Consider the following 15,642-nt stretch of genomic DNA (forward strand, 5'->3'; position numbering starts at 1 on the left):
TGTGACCCCGTCCAGCACAGGCTGTAACCCCGTACCCTGTTCGGTCTTACGACTGACCAGGAGTACCTCTGTCTTGTCTGGATTTAGTTTCAATCTGTTGTCCCTCATCCAGTCCGTGACAGCGGCCAAGCACCGGTTCATGACCTGAACAGCCTCCTTAGTGGTAAGTGGAAAAGAGTGATAGAGTTGGACATCATCTGCGTACAGATGACATCGCACCCCAAATACATCCTGCAGATCATTATTTACATGGCGATTCATAATGTTAGGGCTATGGTCGGGGGTCATCACAACATGAGGAACTGCATTGGGAAGGTTGAGAACCACTGCTCTATACGGTTCTGGTCCAGCTTACTTGTCCGAATGCAGCTGCCTCTATGTCCCACCTCATAATTTAAGATCATCCGGGGAGGCCCTGCTCTTGCTCCCCCCAACATTGCAAATTCATCTGGCGGGGATGAGAGACAGGGCCTTCTCGGCTGTGGCCCCCCAAGATAAGATCGGCTTTATCCTTCGTCACTTTCAGGAAGAAATTAAAATTGTGGTTTTGGGACCAGGCTTTTGGACCGCAGACATAATTAGCACTTTGGTTAGAAATTGACTGGAATGGCGATACAGCTGATTATACTGTATTATTGTTTTAATTAATTCTTTATGTATTTTAATTGTTGTTGTATTATTGTAATTGTTTATATGTAGCGGCATCGAATTGTTGCGAAATGTAAGCCGTCCTAAGTCCCCCTTCGGGGGTAGAGAAGAGACGGAGTAGAAATACCGGAAATAATGATAATAATAATAATAATAATAATAATAATAATAATAATAAGCCTGAATCCAGTCCTAACTAGAGTAAAAAGTGAGTTAACACCCAAGTAAATCCCATTGATGTAATTGTCCTACTTTGGTTGGGATTGCCAATCGGATTTAGGATACAGTAAGATGCTTTGAAATGCCCAAAGAAAGATGACACATAGGTGTTGCACACAAAATAATATAAATAAATAACAAATTTAGATAAAACTCAGATTCATTTAATAAAGCATGCCTAAAACCCTTTGGTTGCTGTGCAGTCCCATATAGCTTAACTGATATTTAAACTGAACTCTCCAAGATGGTTTAATAAAATATTAAACAATTATATTATATAATCAGCTAACAGTGGTATTTGGCCATGAAAACAGAGATTAACAGGCAAAGCACCTCGATTCCAATGCACAAAACTGAAAGTGCAAATTCTCCCGTGGCTCATTACAAGCCCAAAGCTAGGATACAGAAGCTGAGTGATAAGAGAAGCAATTAGACTCTGTTTTGGAAGTCTATGCACTTGGTCAAAGATACAGTTTCTATCAGGAAACCGTTTTGAAAAAGCTTATTTTTCTTGAAGATATATGTATGAATATCCAATATTGACATTTATGTGGATCTCTAACCTTCTCTGTTCATTAGAGTTAAGCAACAAGTTATAATTTAAACCACTTGTGAAATGCCTAAGCCAGGCCTGAGTCAGAGGTTGGCTGTGCTAAACATCTGCCAAGTATCACTTCCCAAAAAGGGCCCCATCGCTACCCAAATCCAGGAACTCTCTGTTCCTCTTACGTCTCCATCTAACCATTCCTCCTAAATCTCTTGTCCGTTCTCTATTTTTGAAGAAACAGCACTATGGCATTCAAATATCTTGAAGTAGAAGGGCAGTCCCATCTTGACCTATGCCTCAAATATTAAAGTATGAATGGGCAGCAGTAAAATGGAAATAAACAAATATAGAAGCATGTAAATCTAGGAGCTGCCACTAAATTTTGATTCACGAGTCAAACCACAAAAATGTTAGCAGTTTTCATAGAATCATAGAGTTGGAAGAGACCTCATGGGCTATCCAGTCCAAGCCCCTGCCAAGAAGCAGGAAAATTGCACTTAAAACACTCCCGACAGATGGCCATCCAGCTTCAGTTTAAAAGCTTCCAAAGAAGGAGCCTCTACCACATTCTGGGCAGAGAGTTCCACTGCTGAACAGCTCTCACAGGAAGTTCTTCCTAATGTTCAGATGGACTCTCCTTTCTTGCAGTTTGAAGCCATTGTTCCACATCCTAGTCTCCAGGGCAGCAGAAAACAAGCTTGCTCCCTCCTCCCTATGACTTCCTCTCACGTTTTTATACATGGCTATCATGTCTCCTCTCAGCCTTCTCTTCTTCAGGCTAAACATACCCAGCTCTTTAAGCCACTCCTCATAGGGCTTGTTCTCCAGACCCTTGATCATTTTATTCACCCTCCTCTGCACACATTCCAGCTTGTCAATATCTCTCTTCAATTGTGGTGCCCAGAATTGGACACAATATTCCCGGTGTGGTCTAACCAAGGCAGAAGAGAGGGGTAGCATGACTTCCCTGTATCTAGACACTATACTCCTATTGATGCAGACCAAAATCCCATTGGCTTTTTTTACCGCCACATCACATTGTTGGGTCATGTTTAACTTGTTGTCCACGAGGACTCCAAGATCTTTTTCACACGTGCTGCTCTCGAGCCATGTATCCTCCATTCTGTATCTTTCCATTTTGGTTTTTTTCTGCCTAAGTGGAATATCTTGCATTTGTCACTGTTGAACTTTATTTTGTTAGTTTTGGCCCATTTTTCGTATCTTCTGTTTCTGGAGTTGCCAAACGTAAATGTATAGTTGTGTATTGTACCTAAAGGAACTAAACTTAGACCTCTAAGGTTGGTTGACAGCTGTTCTCCTTATGGTGGATCAGTCAGTGACTTTATTTATATTCTTCCTTTTCTACAAGAATGGAACTGAAAGCATCTCACAGAATAAATGAAATACAAATCAATCAATGTATTGCTTCAAATGTAAAAAAATGAAGATTAAAATAATATTGAAGTGTCTTTAGAACTTTAAAAAAATGGCATTCTACACTGGCTACTTACATTTCCCAACCTGACCCTCCCAGCCCATATCAAGAGCCAGCAGTTGGATCAAGGGGAGAGGGTCCATGCAACTTCTGATCTGAATGCAAGGAGGATAAGGTTTCCACCCTCCCACCAGTAAGCGAGGCTTTAACAAGGACTTTCAATGGGGATCTGATTTATAATTGTTTCAGCATCCTGAAAAGGAGTCGAAATGCACCATTCTAGCACCCTGGTCAGAAGCTGAATGGACCTTCTTCGCCCAACCTGTCTGAAAGTGGGTCGGATGGTATTTATGTTGTCTTACAGTAAGACAGTGTAGCCTTACTAAATACAGAGCATTTATGGATCCATAACTCTCAGCTATGAATCTGCAATACTGAATGCCAGCCGATATAAAACATTAAGTTAAAAGCCCGGATTAAAAACAGCATAGCACAAAAATAGAAAACCCATTATAAAACGATCAATTCTCAAATGCCGTCTGGAATGAAAAAAGATTTCATCTGACAACAAAAGAACAGTGATGAGGAAGCCAAAGTAGCCTCCTTAGGAAGGGTGTTTCAGAAAGGACCTCATCACATTGAGGTCCGAAGATGGGCAGCAGGGGTGATTCACCATGCAGCGTGGCAGATCTGGCAGAGAAACTGTTTCCCCGCGCCTGCATCGCCCACACTGCTGCTTTTCCCATCACATGGGGTAAAGCATCGCCCCTGGCTTCCCCCATTCTTCTTAATGAGAACATGGGAGGCTTGCCATGTTCTCAGGGAGGCGTCCTAGCACACTGCCAGAACTCTTCCTTGACAGAGTCCCACCAGAAGTAGCCTTATGTCATGTGATGGCATCTGGTGGGCTCCGTCGAGGAAGCATCCTGGCACTGTGCCAGGCATGTAGCCGGGGGGGGGGGGGCTCGGGGGGCTTCAGCCCCCCCCGAAATTCTCATGGTGGTTCGCGAAAAGGCCTTACTGGTGCATTATTTAAACTGTTATGTTTATTCATATCATGATCTGATCACCATACTCAATATATCCCATATGCATGGGGGTATTGGGGTAATGATACAAAAGGTTTGCTAGGCTAGACCCTCTTTCACTCAGACTCAGCCCCCCCCCCGAAACTCAGGGCCCCCCCGAAACCCCCCCTGAAATTTTTTTAGCCCCCCCCCCCCCGAAACGAAATCCTGGCTACGGGCCTGCACTGTGCTAGGACATTTTCCAACCTCCATGTGATGAAATGGTAGGACAGTGGTGGTAAACCTTTTAGAGATGAAGTAGCCAAACCACAATCCAAGGGCAAGCGGGGAACTCATGAGCAGATGAGCAGGGAAACAAGAAAGGGGGTGGGTTATTTATTTATGTCAGGAGCAAACCAAAACAGTTGTTTTGCATTAAGAAAACAAACAAAACACAAAGTTTGCAGGCTTGGTATTCTATTAAATGTCCTTTGACCAGTAGCCGGCCACTTAGAGTGCCTCTGGTGTTGCTGAAAGAAGGTCCTCCATTGTGCGTGTGGCAGGGCTCAGGTTGCGGTTCCCAAATTGGCAACAATTTGATGCCTCAACAATTATAACAAGTAAAAACAATCAAGAAATTATGAAATTATGTTAAAAACAATAGCATATGATATAAAAAATATAAAAACTGTACAAACCTTAAAACATTATTGTGAGCGTCTCCATGTCAAATCGTTATTCCATTTTGTTATCAAGTAGTTTCATAATTCTGTTTAGCTATGTCGTATTTGGGAAGGCCTGCTCAAAAAGCCAGGTTTTCGCCTTTTTTTGAAAAGTCAGGAGGGAAGGAGATGATCTTATATCCCTAGGCAGGGCATTCCACAGTCGAGGGGCCATTGCTGAGAAGGCCCTGTCTCTTTTCCCCACCAGACGCATCTGTGAAGAAGGCGGGAGCGAGAGCAGGGCCTCCCCAGAAGATCTTAATGTCCTAGATGGTTCATAAGGAGATGGTTCATATTAATAATGTTAGCTAAGAGCTCTGTTTGTAGTGCTGTTTTCACTGTCAAAAGGTGCACTTGAAAGCTTTTGTTGTTGTTGTTGTTGTTCAGGTTTGCTTTGATTTATTGTACTGCAGACAGGCATGTAGCCAGGGGGGGGGCTCGGGGGGCTTCAGCTCCCCCCCGAAATTCTCATGGTGGTTCACGAAAAGGCCTTACTGGTGCATTATTTAAACTGTTATGTTTATTAATATCATGATTTGATCACCATTCTCAATATATCCCATATGTATGGGGGTATTAGGGTAATGATACAAAGGTTTGCTAGGCTAGACCCTCTTTCACTCAGACTCAGCCCCCCCCCCCGAAACTCAGCCCCCCCCCCCGAAACCCCCCCTGAAATTTTTTTAGCCCCCCCCCCCCCGAAACGAAATCCTGGCTATGGGCCTGACTGCAGATGACCTTTCACAGTTAGTTTGGTACATGGCATGCTTAACACTGATAGAATGTACAATCGACTCTCTACATTTGCAGATTTGACTTTCTCAGATTTGATTATTTGCATATTTTATTAAACTGTTCTCTTTAGGAATCTCTAGGTCAGTGGTTCTCAACCTGTGGGTCCCCGGGTGTTTTGGCCTACAATTCCCAGAAATCCCAGCCAGTTTACCAGCTGTTCGGATTTCTGGGATTTGGAGGCCAAAACATCTGGGGACCCACAGGTTGAGAACCACTGCTCTAGGTCCTTCAGTGCAATTCTATGACTGCCTTCCACTAGAAGGCAATGATAGAATCAAAGTGGAGGATCAAAACATTTTTAGAGAGGTGTTCTCTTAGGTTAAAATAAATAATATATTTAAATTTGCTATTTTTCACTTCGACAGGGGTCTTGTGCCCCTAACTCCAGTGAATGTGGACGACTCACTGTGTGTTCATGGGTGTAGTTACAAGGGAGGCAAAATGAGGGTGAGGAAATTCTGCCCCCTAAAAATTTCCTTCAGTTGCATTGCAGTGATTTAAAATGTCATGTGAACATTTTCAAATACCATTTATGCCACCAACTAAAAGGAGCAGCCAAAGTTACCAAAGAATGAAAGCACAACAAATATAAGAATGATTTTCATTGCCTCACTGTATACAATGTGAGAAATCTGGGGTCTGAAAGAAAATTTTAATTTGAGTGGAGTATTTTGCCTCTTTTCCCATAACTACATCTCTGAATATATGTTGCTCTTTAGTTAAATTCTGGACTTTTAAAAGTTGATTTTCCCCTCACTTGGATCCATAAGCTATCTAACCACCTAAATGGTTGTGCATGTGATTTGGATGCTGCTCACTACAATGCAGAACATGACATCTCCAAGGAATTTAGTAGCACACTTCTGGATACCACATCAGCAACAAGAAAATCAAAGGAGAAAACGAAGCGCAAGAGTGCCTACTGCTAAGCCAGAATAAATAAATATAAATAGAACAGCTGAGTGGTTTGTGGTTTGCAATGCCAGGATCTAATATTTATTTACTGGAGAATAATGAAAAATAATTGAATTAGTGAGGAAGATCAATGCCCAAGGGCAAAACATTAGCAGATGGTTTCCACTTTAGTGATATCCATGACAGACCTAACCTCGAGATCTCTTCTACAGGGTCAGTGGAACGAGTAAAGAAAATCAGGGACTACGCATTTGTGCACTTCAACAACCGCGAAGATGCTGTGGAAGCCATGAAAGTCTTAAATGGGAAGGTAACGCTGGATTAGTTGTATATTTGCTGGAAGGCACGGAGAAGGTTGCGCATATATGGCATTATAAGGTTTTGTATTGTTGGTGCCTCTCTATGTGTAGCAAAAGAAAACAGTGCCAACAACAGAAATTTCGCCAGAGGGCCTGACCTGAATGGCTTTGGTTTATATGCAGCAATTTTCTGGTCATGGAAATCTGTGATATACAATCCATTGCTAGAGCTTGGCTCTCGAGAGGTCTGGCAAACCATTATAGTAAGGCTAAAAGTCTGTTCTCTATTTATAGTCCTATAAATGTTTGAGCAGCAAACCACCAGCCTAAACTGTTCCATTCTGATTATGTGCAATTTGTTTCTAAGGACAACGTAAAGCCAGTTTTTGTGTTATGGCCCCGCTCCTTTTTCTCAACATATTTGCAGATAGCAGGTGATAGCTGCATATAAGCAGGGCCGGCTCAGCCATGGGACATAATGGGATAATGACCACAGGCAGCAGATTTCAGGTCTCATGAAAGGGGTGCAATTGGATATTTCAGGGATTTGCTTCCTCTTGTATTAGAGTAATTTGGATAGATTTGGATACTAGTGCTCCTCCCCATTGGATGGAGACTTGGGTGACTTGGCCGATGTGGGACATGGGGCAATGGGTTCCTCACACCCCCAGGTGGGTACGCCAGATTCACCATGCTGCATGCCAATTCCGGTGGCCCATTTGATGATGTTGAAAGTGGAAGGGGAACGGAACTGTAAAGCATCTGAAAAATCTGAAAAATCTTAAGCTTAGTTGGATATCTTGTCTCCTCCAGTAGTAAGTTGGTTAAAAACACCTTGTGGTACTGGGCTGCCATGAAGAGGCAGAGACACCCAGCTAAGTTAGAACAAATGCAGCCAAGGAAATGACATTGTACAAAAGTTAAAAATATAATTAAATCATTCCTAAAATTGAAATCAGTTACAAGCAAACATTTAAAAAAAAACCACATTCCAATATATGACATGAAAAGCCCTTTGCTCCTGAGCAGTCAGCCCATGAAGCCCTGATGAGACAAATGTCTTCACCTCCCTACAAAAGAAGAGTAAAGTAATTGGCATCTAACCTTGCTAGAAAGGCAGTTCCAGAGCCTGGGAATAATCACCGAGAAGGTCTCAAAGAGAAGGGCCTCCCTAGAAAGCTCATATGGGAAGAACTCATGACCTTATCATAGAGGGCCACTGGAATCACCACACATTGTGGTGAATCTGGTGGTGCCTGGCAGGGGGCATAGGGAACCCATTGCCCATGCCCCACATAACTTGATTTTCCTCCTACATCATCCTACAGGGGGGACTGTCTGCCACCTGGCTTCTTCCTGTTGATCTCTATCGTAACATGGGAGGACTCATGTGTTGCTGCCATGGTGGCATATGCTGGCTCCTCTATAGTTTTGTGGCGGAGCCCCACTAGAAGTAGTTTTGTGTCGTGGGATAGAAGCTGGCAGGTTCTGTCACAAAACAATAGAGGAACCAGCATATGCCACCAAAAGTTACCCTGTCTGATGAGGTTGCTGGACCCGCATCTCAATTGTGGAAAGTGTACATATCAGGGATATCAAGAACTGCCCCAGCCATCTTCTGTACACTGTGGGAGGAAATCTTTCAAAGACTATAAACTTGCATGCATCAGCTGTTCAACAGAAATGTATCCAGTGGTTCTTCCACACAGGGTGTCTCAGATGGAAATAAAGCCAGAAGAGTCTTTATGAATCAAAATTATAGGGAGCTATAGGGACATTCCCAAAATGATCTGATCCTAGATGCCATTGGTTTAACACAGTGGTTCTTAACCTGTGGGCCACGGACCACCAGTGGACCACGTGGACGAAAATCTGGTCCACGAGCCTCCTTCCTCTTTATTTATTTATTTATTTATTTATTTATTTTATTTCTGCTCCTTTCGCATTGTCTGGCATTCTTTCCCTGTTGCTGACCAGCCCCGACCCTTTGGGTAGACCACATCAGCTCTAGATTATTAAATATGATTTTTTTATAGGCGAGCAGAGAGGGATTAATGGATGGCATATGTTCCATATCAGAAACTAGAGCTGATGTGGTCCAATGCAATTTTCTGAATCAGGACCCCTAAATAACCAAACCAAATCAAAGGTTGACCAAAAACTGATTCATAACCCTTTTGGTACTAATGTTGGAGAGTAGTCCCTGGTCAAATGGTCCCTATTCAAAGTGGTCCCTGGTCAAATAACTTATATGCAGACTACTTTTGTGCTTTAAAGTCATTTTACAGCAACTGAATTAAATTGAGTACAAATGACCTTATCACATGAGGTCCTTTTGGCTGTATGTACCAGTTTGTCTATATTTTTACAACCGAACCCACTAACGTTAGAGCAACTTCTGGTGAGGCTCCATCGTAAAAGTATAGGCAAACAGATGCATGCTGTCACTGTGGCAACAAAAGGTGCTTCCTGTATTGAATAGAAATAAACAGTGGAAAGTTAGGTGGTCAATGCTCCTCCCCATTGGATGGAGACTTGGGTGAGTTGACCGATGTGGGGCAATGGGTTCCCTACGCTCCCAGGTGGGCATGGCCAGATTCATCATGATACATGCCGATTCCGGTGGTCCATTTGATGATGTCAAAAGTGGAAGGAGAACAGAACTGTAAAGCATCTGAAAAATGGCAGAGGATTAAACAGGGCAGTTTCTGACATATTGGAACAGTTGGAGCATATGTAAACATGAGTACATGAAGACCTTGACATTTATTTAAATAATATTAAATAATAAAAAAATAAATTAAACACACAATATAATGGTATAGCACAATATAGTAATATTTAATACTGATATTGTATGTATATATGTCTTGTAAGCCGCTCTGAGTCCCTTCAGGGTGAGAAGGGTGGCATATAAATGTTGCAAATAAATAAATAAATAGCAATGTTTTGTACCTGGGGGTTTCAAAGAGCAGGAAAAGACACCCTTTGAGATCCTGGAGGGATCCTTGAAGGACTGATCTTTTCTCACCTCTGTTGAAACATATGTGCCGATTGTCATGAAAGAGCATCCCTACATTTTATATAAAAAGCTGTCTAGACTGGCAGTAGAGTCTTATTTCAATTACTGAAAGAAGTAGGGAAACTGGTCATTTGGCACATACTGCTCTAATGCTTCATTTCCTTCAAATTCTGCCGACTGAAGTAGATGTTTCACTCCCAATGAGACAGCTGGCCCATTTCTGGATTTCAAATGTTTTTTCTCTCTTTGTGTGTCCCTTTTTTTTCAAAGATGGTGGATGGCTCTCCCATCGAAGTCACTTTGGCCAAGCCAGTCGACAAAGATAGTTATGTCAGATACACCCGAGGCACCGGAGGACGAGGGGGAGCGGTGTTGCCAGAATACACCTATACCTTTGGGCCTGTATATGACCCTGCTGCTGCCTACCTGGGGACCCCAGTATTCTATGCACCTCAAGCCTATGCTGCCATTCCCAACCTCCACTTTCCTGCTGTGAAAGGACATCTCGCCAACAGGGGCACCATTAGACCTCCATCCATTAGAGGTAATTCTACCAAGCAGTACTTCCTCACAGCAAGTACAGAATATGGGCTCGCTGCATTGACATCCACTGGGGAAAGGGAGGTCTGTGGGTCACATGATGATGGACTTGTGAAAGAATTAATCTCTTGGGGAGGTTTGCAGTAGAACTTTAAATTTATCATCTGATTTATCATGAGCTTATCTTCCCTCTCATGCTCATTTTTACACTCTCCTCTCTCACCCACATAGTACGGCAACAAAGTTTGGTTGTCCAAGTACAGCATATTACCTAAAGATAGAACCTTCATATAATCTCAGACTGAGTGACTATCAGTGGAGTCAGTTTACACATCCAGATGGGTGTAATCCATGGGCGATGTGGAGGAATAGCGCAGCAAAAAACATTCCTGAAGACTAGGATGTGTAACAATGGCTTCAAACTACAGAAAAGGAGATTCCACCTGAACATTAGGAAGAACTTCCTAACTGTGAGAGCTGTTCAGTAGGCATGGTTAGGGACCATCGTAATTCGGAATAAAGTCATAAAAATTACCTTTTTGAAATGATTTTGAAGATTTTAAGAAAACCAGAAGTCCCTTTGCCTTTCCAAAGCCTTTTCCGTCATTTTTGTTACGACTCATGAAGTGAGTCGGAAATGGTTCAGTTTTTCCCTGCTTCTAGTCCCTGGCCTCGGCTCAAGCCAGAGAAGCCAATTTTAAACCAGAGAAGGAAGGAATTTCCTCCGTTTGCTTTTCCCGCTTCTGGTCCCTGGCCTCGGCTCAAGCCAGAGAAGCCAGTTTTAAACCAGAGAAGGAAGGAATTTCCTCTGCTAGCTTTTCCATGCTTCTGGAGTAAAACAACTACTTTCAAAATAAAGACCACCCAATGAAACAGGAAATAACACTTTCAAACCATTAACGAAAGTATTCGGAAGTCTTGGAAGTTTTGAAAAGTTTTGAACATTTTTTTCTGTGAAAATTGGAATTCACTTTAGAATCGAACCACCAGTGCCCCCTACATTTGAAACGAGTTTTGAACCATTTTTTTATCAGCCAAGCCTACTATTCAGCAGTAGAAATCTCTGCCCTGGAGTGTGGTGGGGGCTCCTGCTCTGGAGGCTTTTAAACAGAGGCTGAATGGCTATCTGTCAGGGGTGCTTTGAATATGATTTTCCTGCTTCTTGGCAGGGGGTTGGACTGGATGGCCCACAAGGTCTCTTCTAACTCTATGATTCTATGATCCCACAGGACAATTCCATTGAAATATATGCTATGGAAGGCAGGCATGTAGCCGGGGGGGGGGGGGGGGGGCTTGAGGGGCTTCAGCCCCCCCCCCCCCCCGAAATTCTCATGGTGGTTCGCGAAAAGGCCTTACTGGTGCATTATTTAAACTGTTATGTTTATTCATATCATGATCTGATCACCACACTCAATATATCCCATATGCATGGAGGTATTGGGGTAATGATACAAAAGGTTTGCTAGGGTAGACCCTCTTTCACTCAGACTCAGCCCCCCCCCCCCCGAAACTCAGCCCTCGCCCGAACCTCCCCCCCTGAAAAAAATTCACACACACCCCGAAACGAAATCCTGGCTACGGGCCTGAGGGAAGGCATTCGTAAAGTAGAAATGTTCCTGGTTTTGGGGGTTAGTAAAAATTGAATGAAAGTTATGCTTCAAACATCAGACACTTACATTTATACCTGTTAATGTTGATCATCCAGTTTACAACTATTGTTCTTGTTCATTAAATACAATTCAGTTTTAAAATGTACCCCTCAAGCCTGAATCCAAATAACTGAATTGTAAGCCTTATATGAAACTGGACAAAATGGAGATGGGTAAAATAATGTATAATTCATGCATGTTCTCCATCAAGTTATCTTGAGGCCATTTTCAACATGCAGGACTTGGCTTATATTAATAAAAGTGATACTGTTAGAATATAATGTTATGGGTGTACATTTGAGTAAACTGCAATTCCCAGGTTCACCATGTTTCCTAGACTGAAGCCTTTTGAAAAAAACAAGCCTGAGATGCCTGAGGTTTGTGGGCTAAATTGCAAATACTAAAAATAACAAAATGCCCACAAGGTACAATCAGAGTTGGAACAGTCCCGTCCTTGCACATATCCATGAGCGCTTGAAAGGCAATAAAGGGATTTGTGCTTTGAATGTTGCTACTTTTCGGTGAATTATTTCCAATAAACACAGAGTAGTAAAGACAGCTGAAGAAATGTTAGTGCCTGGGGTGTAAAATCTAAATGCTACAGTGGAAAATATATATATAACAAACGAAACGACGTACAGATTTGCTGCCCAGTGTTGCCAACATCTGCTGTTATTGTGCAAGTTCATCTTGCATGAAGGTAGGGTTGTAATCTTAATCCCCTTTAGACCTCTGCATTGTGTGTCACCTGTACAGGGGTCATGTCTTCCAATACATTACTAATCAGGGAGATTTTCCGGTGATTTGATTCAGTTTAATGCCTTCTTACATTCCTAGAAATTTACATGAATGTACCTGTAGGGGCTGCCGGAGTTAGAGGACTAGGAGGCCGTGGCTACTTGGCCAACCCTGCCCTCGGCCGTGGATACCAGCTCAAAGGGGAGAAAAGAGACGAGGAGAAACTGTATGACCTTTTGCCAGGGATGGAGCTTACGCCAATGAATCACATCAGTTTAAAACCACAAGGAATTAAACTTGCCCCGCAGGTGAGTAGAGCATAGTTAGAAGAAACGCTTCTGCTCTTAGCCACCCCATCTGTCTTTCTGTTCACTCTACACTTGTGGGGAAGATTCAGAGAGAAATAATTATTGGCAATATTGATTGATTATTGAGTTTGGTGGTTTGATTGTTCAATTTCTTTTTAAGGGTCATAGCCATTTTGCAAATAATAATAATACTAATTAGGTTCTTGTGGGTTTTTTCGGGCTATAGGGCCATGTTCTAGAGGCATTTTCTCCTGACGTTTCGCCTGCATCTATGGCAAGCATCCTCAGAGTTAGTGAGGTCTGTGGGAATTAGGACAATGGGTTTATATATCTGTGGAATGGCTGGGGTGGGGCAAAGAGCTCTTCTCTGCTGGAGCTAGGTGTGAATGTTTCAACTGACCATCTTCATTAGCATTTGAAGGCCTGGCTGAGCCTGGGAAAATCTTTTGTTGAGAGGATTTAAGATGTGCCTGGTTGTTTCCTCTCTGCTGTTTTGCTGCTGTAATTTTAGAGTTTTTTAATACTGGTAGCCAGATTTTTCCTCATCAACGTCAGGAGAAAATGCCTCTAAAACATGGCCCTATAGCCCGAAAAAACCCACAAGAACCTGTGATTCCAGTCATGAAAGCCTTCGACAATACAATAATAATAATAATAATAATAATAATTTTTATTGATTAGCCCTTAGGCCATATCACAATAAGAAACAGAACAACAAGGCCTGACAGACCCTATCACACTCCACGTAGTAAGTTAAAATAAGACACTTATAACAATACAGTAAATAAATATGATAAAACATGAAAAAAACTGATAAACTGATCAAGCTGAGTATATACATCATATTTCATTATCACCCCTACAATTTACCCCAATCAGCCCTACATATGTGGTTCTCAGACGTATTGTTTTGCTTAAGTACAGAGCTGTTTTATATGTTATTTTTGGGTCTTGGCCACACATAAAATATGTTGTTCTGATGTGAGATTCCCAATACATTGTCTGTTTGATAATAATAATAATAATAATAATAATAATAATAATAATAATAATACTAATAATAATGGCACAAGCCAGTAAAGATAGTCCCAGTGATCGGCACACTGGGTGCAGTGCCTAAAAACCTTGGCCTGCACTTAAACACAATCGGAACTGACAAAATTACCATTTGTCAGCTGCAAAAGGCCACCTTACTGGGATCTGCACGCAATATTCGCTGATATATCACACAGTCCTAGACACTTGGGAAATGTCCGACATGTGAAACAATACAACAGCCAGCAGAGTGTCTGCTGTGGATACATCTTGTTGTGTTTCTAATAATAATAATAATAATAATAATAATAATAATAATAATAATTTTATTCTTATACCCCGCCACCATCTCCCTGAAGGGACTCAGTGTGGCTTACATATCACTACTCCTTTTTGTCTTTTAGTGGAAAAGTAGACAGATACACCACAAAATAAATGATTAAAAATTATGCTCATTTTCGTTGTATCTGTAACTATAAGATTTTCCTGTACATGGTGGCTTTTCTGGTTTTTTCTTTTAAGTTTCCAGAGCCAAACATCAAAACTAGGGACTTCATCCCATGGGATAAGTAAAGCATTTGGGATTGTTGTTGTTCCCTTAAGCTTCAAAATGCCCTGTTTTGAAATTAAATGAATGATTTTCCTACCCCATCAAACGATTTTCCTTTTGTATTGTCGAAGGCTTTCATGGGAATCACTGGGTTGTTGTAGTTTTTTTCGGGCTATATGGCCATGTTCTAGAGGCATTTTCTTCTGACATTTTGCCTGCATCTATGGCAGTTCCAACAGACCTCACTACCTCTGGGGATGTTTGCCATAGATGCAGGCGAAACGTCAAGAGAAAATACCTCTAGAACATGGCCATATAGCCCGAAAAAACCTACAACAACCCAGGTTTCCCTCTTTCTGCTTTCTTTTCTAATTATCTGTTTGCATTCACATTACATGGGAGACATATTTCTCCTCCCACTGTCTCCTCCTCCATTTTCTTTGGATATTACAGTTTTTAATAAACTGTATAATTCAAAATGTTTATTTTATGTTTAAAACGAGATATAATTTACCATTCCTTCTTCCTCGGTCCCAAATCGGTAAGGAATCAAAACTGCTATTTCAGCTCCTCCCTCCATGATGGCATCATCGTTATGTTTACAAGCAGACAAGGGGGAATTCCCATCACATATTAAATTGGGTATTTTTACACATCTCTGTGTGGGGAATTGAAAAAGAAGTTGAGTGTCAATCAACTTGGGAAACAGGAAAAAACGACACTACAGAAACGGCAAAATACCTGGAACTCACTGTACGAGCTTGTGTCATGTGATGGGCTCCGTCTGTCGCCGTTTCTTAAATGTGTAGAAACACTGATTTTATTGTGTGTGATGAAGTCCTAAAGTTGTTTTAATTAATTGTGGTAGCTACAACTTGATTACAAAACGGACATCACTGAATCCTTTCTTCATTGTAGATATTGGAAGAGATCTGCCAGAAGAATAATTGGGGACAGCCTGTCTATCAACTTCATTCGGCTGTTGGGCAAGACCAAAGACAGCTATTCTTATATAAAATTACGATCCCTGCTCTTGCCAGTCAAAATCCTACTATGTAAGTAATTTCTGCACATTCCAGTTCATCTACATCAAGAGTGACAGCTGGCAGAGATTCAGAGATTTTGAGGTCCACTTCCCACATTCTCCCCAAAAAGCAGAAAACGTTGGGATCAATTTCATCACATTTTGGGCCTTTTGGGGTCATTTTAAGAT

At 41.8% G+C, this 15,642-nt stretch overlaps 1 protein-coding gene across 2 annotated transcripts in view; it reads left to right on the plus strand.

Annotated features, from left to right (window-relative positions):
• The window catches only part of A1CF (APOBEC1 complementation factor), a 62,616-nt gene that overhangs the window by 33,834 nt on the left and 13,140 nt on the right, over positions 1-15,642 (plus strand). Inside the window, exons 7-10 of one of the 2 annotated variants that reach the window (XM_060768791.2) lie at positions 6,501-6,598; positions 9,880-10,153; positions 12,636-12,844; positions 15,348-15,484. In XM_060768791.2, coding sequence (XP_060624774.2) covers positions 6,501-6,598; positions 9,880-10,153; positions 12,636-12,844; positions 15,348-15,484 — 718 coding nt within the window. The remainder of the gene's footprint in view (positions 1-6,500; positions 6,599-9,879; positions 10,154-12,635; positions 12,845-15,347; positions 15,485-15,642) is intronic. The other variant, XM_060768792.2, reaches the window with a different exon arrangement.

This window comes from Anolis sagrei, chromosome 3 (assembly GCF_037176765.1).
Source record: "Anolis sagrei isolate rAnoSag1 chromosome 3, rAnoSag1.mat, whole genome shotgun sequence".
NCBI lineage: Eukaryota > Metazoa > Chordata > Lepidosauria > Squamata > Dactyloidae > Anolis > Anolis sagrei.